A 6,613-nucleotide genomic window follows, 5' to 3' on the forward strand; every position below is an offset into this window, starting at 1 on the left:
TCGTTTCTTCACTGCTGTAATTGGATTCTTTTGAGATGCAAATGTCAGCGGTGCCGCGAAATTAGCACCATGTGTCATGGCTGGTGGAGGAGGAATTTGTTGTGGAAGACTGAAGCTCGATGAATTGTTCAAATAATTTACAAAACCACCAGGTGGGTAAACATCATTTCCCCTAAAAGAATGTAGACACTCAAACATAAGAAATGCGTGTATGTTCATATAGCCTCAGTTCAGCGAAGAATTTATGAACATGTGCTACTACAAATTATTACACAATAACTAAAGCAAGGCTGAGTAATTGCATCTGGATTATTGTTACGAAACGATCATGAACTAATTCATTGCATCCGGATTATTTTCGTGAAACCATCCTTAGAACAAGAGTACGCATATGGTTATTGAAAATTAATTCTTATAATACTTAATCAACAAGTGCACAAATTGGACTAGTAAAAATTGCACTGATTATTTGCATGATCCGGCACTGAAATGGGCATGATCTAGAAAAATAAATAATGTGACTAATGTATCAGTATATGAATCATCACCTCGTTGTACAACATGATCTGGCGCAAGCTTAATTCTCATAATAGACTATATAGCATTGGACTGATACAAAATTAAAACTGCACAAATTGACTTGAAACAAATTTAGATGGAAGATCGACCGTACTGTCCAGATCCAAAGATTAATCAGGCACCTACTTGAACGAGCACATATGAAAGCTTAATCTTAGAAGTATGGAACTAGAGGACGGTGAAACTTACCAATCAACTTGAAGGGAAGAATCGGATCTAGCGGCAGCATGCCCAGCCAACCAAGCGTTCGATGCCGCTACGGCTGCTGCGGCAGCTTTAGGTCGCCCCATCGGCAGGGGAGGGGCGCCATATTTTGGGTCTTGTCCGTCTGGTCCGTCCATCACCTGGGATGGGGGCGCCGCTTTCTTCCTCCCATGGCCAGCCATGTTGGTGCTCAAGGAACCTGCAAGTCGCACGGGTGGAAGATGGAGTCTGCTGCTGTGGATTTATGGGGGCAGCGGGCCTAGGTTTCTTCTGGCGGGCTCCAGGATCGGGATGAGAAATTTGGCGCGCAGGACGGGCGAGAAGGAAGAGAGGCGCGCCAAGAAGAAAATTTTCGCGCGAGGCAACGAGAAGGATCCGGCTGTGGCCGTTCGGCGCACGGATCACAGATCGCGTCAAAATCGGGGCTAAGATGTCATCGCTTAATTAAGCGAAGGCAAGACCTTTTTTTCGGTTTCTCTCTCCTCCACCTCAACATTTAATCTACGTGGCACTACTAAGCTAGCACCATTGTACATGCCCTAACCGCGTGAGCTAGCAAGCTAAGCAATTACACTAAGCTGACGCGAGCAGAGGAGAAGGTTCTGTCTTTGCAGACCGGACGCTTTAGCCAGGTCGCCGCTGATCGCGACTGGCGGGCTCCAAGTCGCGCCTGCGGAGCCGTCAACCAGAAGTGGTCTAAAACCGATGTACCTGCCTGCTACTACCAGCCAGTCCCCACCGCTAGCTAGCACTATAAAAGGCTAACCATGCACGATCCGAGGTTCATCCACAGCCAATTACGAGCTCTTCCGAGTGACTGAATCCGCCCAGAACTACCAACTCTTGTTGAGCTCATACGACTAGCCGCGATGGTTTCGTCAATGAAGCAGTGCAGAGATGAGACCGATGCGCCCGCGTCCCTCACCCTCTCGCTCTCCCTCGGTGCCGTGGCCGACCGCAGCAAGAAGACGCGCCGCGGCGGCGCAGGCGGCGAGTTCGTGTGCAAGACGTGCGGCCGCTCGTTTCCGTCATTCCAGGCGCTGGGCGGCCACCGGACCAGCCACCTCCGCGGCCGCAACGGGCTCGCGCTCGGCCTCGCTGCCGGGTACGATCAGCCGGGTACGATCTGCGGGCTCGAGTTCGAGATGGGGCAAGCGCTTGGCGGCCACATGCGCCGGCACCGTGACGAGGCGGTCACCACCACGGCGCACGCACCGCCCGTTCTGCTCCAGCTCTTCGTCTAGCTCATTTGTTTGATTCTACTTCCACGTAGATAGACATCCAGTGGAGGTTTACTGGTTCACCTGTGTGCGCGATTGGATTTGTACATTTGTTGCACACTGGTAGGTGTTGATCGTTGGTTCATTCTCTTATTTTTATGATTATGTACATATTTAGGACTTGTTCGTTCGTTGATTACAGAGACTACATATACGTTACATTGATTTGTTCGTTATTCTGTTCTAACAGAGCCGCCTACGAGTTGAGTCGATCAATCCTGATAAATAACTCCGCGACGACGAGTTCCATGTGCAATATTTTTCATTGAAAGAGGGTCTTTTACTCTGTCCTTGAACAAATCCCTTGCTACCATCTCCAAGTGTCTGCACCCAAAGGCAAAATACACTTGGGCCTCCACGTCATGAAGTGGGCACCACATCTCATCAAATGTGCAGACTTTGGAATGACATGCAGAAGTCAAAAACTCTAATTATTTAGAAACAAACAAGTGTGACAATACACGATAACCCACATAAATTTTGTATCCCCACCTAGGTTTGGCCTCCTTAAGTCGTGTGCTCATCACAACCAACCAGTTTTACAACAATTTTTTTGATACAAGTATATACTTGTTTGTGGAGGGAGATTAAAAGCCACATAGACCGTCGACCGATGCGGCGCATGAGCTACACATTTTGCTCCAGCTTTTTCTCCAGTTTTTACAAATATACATGTATTTGTAGGAATGATGCATCTATGGAAGAAATAATTGTGTCACCCGCAAAAAAGAAAATAAATAATTGTGTATCCCTACATGAGTTATAACTATTCTAGGGTGCATGACCCCAAGTCACGCGGGGAGGGGAATCCGGCATGGATAAGGAAGGAATCGCGTGGAATCACCAGGGGTGTAGAGTTGCTAGCCCTCTCGATGTAACTAATGCTCGATATGCTAGAGGTAACGACGGTCAAAAATGCGTTGAATCATCGGCCGAAAAGACACTAGCACATCCCATGAAGAGAAGAGGAGTGAGCAAAGACTCGGTGACAATTGCTCATCGGGAGGGCACGTGATTTGAACCTATGTTTCGTTTATGGATAACTAATTGACTACGTATGTGGAACATTGAAAGGTCGTACGAAGTGCGCTAAGTTTGTTATGAGCCGGTAGGAGCGGACCATTTGTCTCATCAAAAAATAGGGAGTGTGGATGATGTAATGTGATGTTATGATGCAATGGTTAGCAAGAGCTCTGTTGTTGGGGCTTCAGTAGGAGGTAGGTTGAGGTAAGGAGGTGTGTGAGGAGGTAAGTCGAGGTAACAGGACAAATAAGAATGTTTAGCGAGGTGTGCTTGGGTGAGGAGGACACGGGAAAGAAAATGAGCTGAATGTGCTACCCAAATTATCTGTGCCAACATCTGTGAGGAGGACAATAGAAACAATGTATCACGCGAAAAAACGACGTATACGAACTCTTTCATAAATAAGGAAGGTCATCAATTAGAATTGAGGGTCATTCCCATTCACTTTAACCAGTACTAGTATTGTGAAAATAACAAAGCTGGTGAAAATGATCGATCAGAACAAGCAAGAGCCAGCATCATTCCATGTGTCACAGCAAGTTACATAACTTTTTTCTCGGGCATACTAGGTGGAGTAAATACCACTAGCGTAGACACCACTACAAGAATCCTGTTAATACATGACGGACTCAATCCGTCACAGACCTTCACAAAACTGTCGTGGTAGGGCATGCATGACGGACTTAAAATCCGTCATGTATATCGCGCCATAATCTGATCATTGTACACTCCATGACGGATCTTGTCTGTCATGGATGGAACTTAACGGACATGCTCATAACATCGTTAACTTGTTTGCCACGTCAACATGTGACATGGATCTGACATGGCGGCCCATGTAATGCTCAGCCCATTTAAATTTTGCCCACTAAATTTCATCTAGATATAAGAGTAGTGGCCCATATAGTAATCAACCCAATTAGAATATACGTGCATTAATTTCATCTAAGGCCCATTAATTTCAGTCCAGAAAATTAGCTCATCTATCATTTCTCTGCATCCATTGAAACTTTAAGCCAATAAGAATTTTACAAAAAATATATGCTCATGTTACTAAAAAAAAGAAAATTACACAAACACAACCAAAAATACACCACTACAGGACCAAAAACAAAATACCCAAAAAACATTAGGTTTACAAGCATGTTTTGGAGAACACTATGCTACTCTACAGCCAACACAGCCCCATCAATCCACTTTTCTAGGCACAGATCTGCCCGTCCAGACAACACACGTCTTCGTTGCTGAAAATGCTCCCATAAATCAATAGCTGCCAGATGATGAAAATTTTGTCACTTCATAAAATATTAGAGCAAGTAGGTAAACTAGAAGTAGCTTAGTACTCCCTCGGTAAAGAAATATAAGAGTGTTTAGATCACTACTACTTTAGTTATCTAAACACTCTTATATTTTTTATGGATGGAGTACATGTTATTACATTCTATATTTTTTCACTCCCAGGGTGCATAGTGCAATAAATTTAATTAAACGTGTGAAAAGAAACAACAAGTGGCAACAAGTAGCATGGGACCTAATCATACACATAGTTACAACACTACAGATTTGTATATATGAATAGATTGTGGAAATAAGAGACTTAGAACAAACATAAAAAAATGAATTACATGTCAAAAATTCTTAAATCTTGCAATGCCTATAAAAGAGAATAACAAAGTATGTACTATAAAACAGGAATAAACATTGGGTTGCTTAAAATTAATCAAAAGAAATGTGTGTGAACTGAAAATGTAATCAAGTTGACCTATAAGTGACAAAGCAACAAAACTAGAAGAACGCGCGTGCGTTGCAACGGGGCCACATTAACTTTAAGAGTTCAATACTAATATTCTCATACATATCAAGTGACATTGACGACCTTTTTTACCATCAAATCCTCACACACACACTCTCTGCCTCCCTTTTCCTCACTCTCTCCCCCCCTCTCTCTAACACACACACACACATATCCATATTATTGGGTACGGGACCATAATCAATCAATTTCACATACACGCTAGTGCATAACAATATGGATTATATGTATTATATTTGCCACCACAACTGAGGGAATTAATTTCATGTAAATCGGCTAGCCACAGCTCCAAGAATACGCGGAGGATGTGGCCCGCTTCCAAGTGCGTCTGCGCATCGGCCACCCACGCCGGGTCCTTCAAGTGCCGCTTCCACCGCACCAACTCCCAGGGCCAGGGAAGCCGCCCTTCTTCGCCCCCTTCACCGGCCGCGGCCAACGCGGTACCGCGGCACCCGGCCTCGCCGTTCTCGTCCTCCGGCACCGTCACGACCCACCCAGTGATGTAGCCCAAGCATGGGCCTCGATAATCAAGAACGCTCGACAACGGAGAGGGAAGGGAAGATCATATACATGTCATAAGAAAGGGAGTTTATTTACCGCTCCCTCGATGTATTGTTTCCTTTGTTTGGAGATTGATTACCATCCATGAGTTAAGGTAAGGTTAATGTGATTGAGCGATTTTTTCTGAAAATCAATTATTTGTTTTCTAATTAATGTGATTGAGCGATTTAAGGTAAGGTTAATTAATTTAGATTTGATCTTTAGAGATTGTTCGTGATTGATTCTACATTACTAAATAACTTGCGCCAGTATGGAAAGTTCTGATCTGTTCAGATTTCTTTCGTTGTGTGAGAGGGTGACGCAAAAATAAACCGATGAAGTGGGGGGAGGGGACGAAAAAAATCTACGAAAAAACCCAGCAAAGGTGGGAGGAGGTACCAAAAAAAACCATGGGAGGTGGGACGAAAAAAACCTCCCATATTTCATGCAGGAAGAGCACACATTCATAAGCTAACGGTTTCACAATGCGTTCTTGCTGATAGTAATTGAACCAAATGAAACGATGGACAAGCAGATTGATTAAGGAACTCTAGGTAATACTTCATGCCGTAAGCATTGGCTCAAAAAGTTAATTTGTAAGTAACAAAAAAAGGCCTAGAAGAATAGTTCTACCTAAATAAAGTTTACTGCTGCACATGAGCAGATCCACACGAAGCAGAGGGGAGGTGGAGCAGGCCGGTAACCAGGGGAAGGAGCAGAGTGGGAGAAGATTTACACCGCCGTCTCCACTGGATATGGTGTCTCCGCCGCATATGTGGAGGCGCCGCGGCTCCGCCTCAGATGGTGCTCGTGGCTATGGTGAAGAGGAGGGGCGACGCATGGGCGAAGAGGCAGGCGGTACTCGTGGCCAAAATAGTGGGTCGTTCGAGCTGCGGGAGGGAGGAGGGGATCGCCGGGAGGCGGCGATATCGATGGGCGGCGGCGGCGGCGTCCAGGTAGGGAAGTCGAGGTAGGGCGCTGTGTTTTTTTAGGGAAATTGCTTGTGAAAGTAACGTGCCACAACGATGTAGCGAGCGGATCCCTTTAAAAAGACATAGCGAGTGGATTCTCTTAAAACTGGTAGGAATGGACACGATTGATGACGTTGATAAATAGTGGTGAATGTTGGCCTAATTTACTATCATCATGCATGGAAACGAATCATCAAGAAAAA

General features: G+C 45.0%; 1 protein-coding gene across 1 annotated transcript; it reads left to right on the plus strand.

The window, feature by feature from the left end:
• The first annotated feature begins 1,652 nt into the window (after positions 1-1,652).
• LOC119306611 (zinc finger protein ZAT7-like) lies at positions 1,653-2,027 on the plus strand. Its single transcript, XM_037582788.1, has one exon. The coding sequence runs from the start codon at positions 1,653-1,655 to the stop codon at positions 2,025-2,027; it is 375 nt and encodes a 124-aa protein (XP_037438685.1).
• Positions 2,028-6,613: the final 4,586 nt, after the last annotated feature.

This window comes from Triticum dicoccoides, chromosome 5B (assembly GCF_002162155.2).
Source record: "Triticum dicoccoides isolate Atlit2015 ecotype Zavitan chromosome 5B, WEW_v2.0, whole genome shotgun sequence".
Lineage (NCBI taxonomy): Eukaryota > Viridiplantae > Streptophyta > Magnoliopsida > Poales > Poaceae > Triticum > Triticum dicoccoides.

Excerpts from the sequence above, each read along its gene's own strand:
- LOC119306611 (XM_037582788.1), top strand. The coding sequence starts at position 1,653 with ATGGTTTCGTCAATGAAGCAGTGCAGAGATGAGACCGATGCGCCCGCG.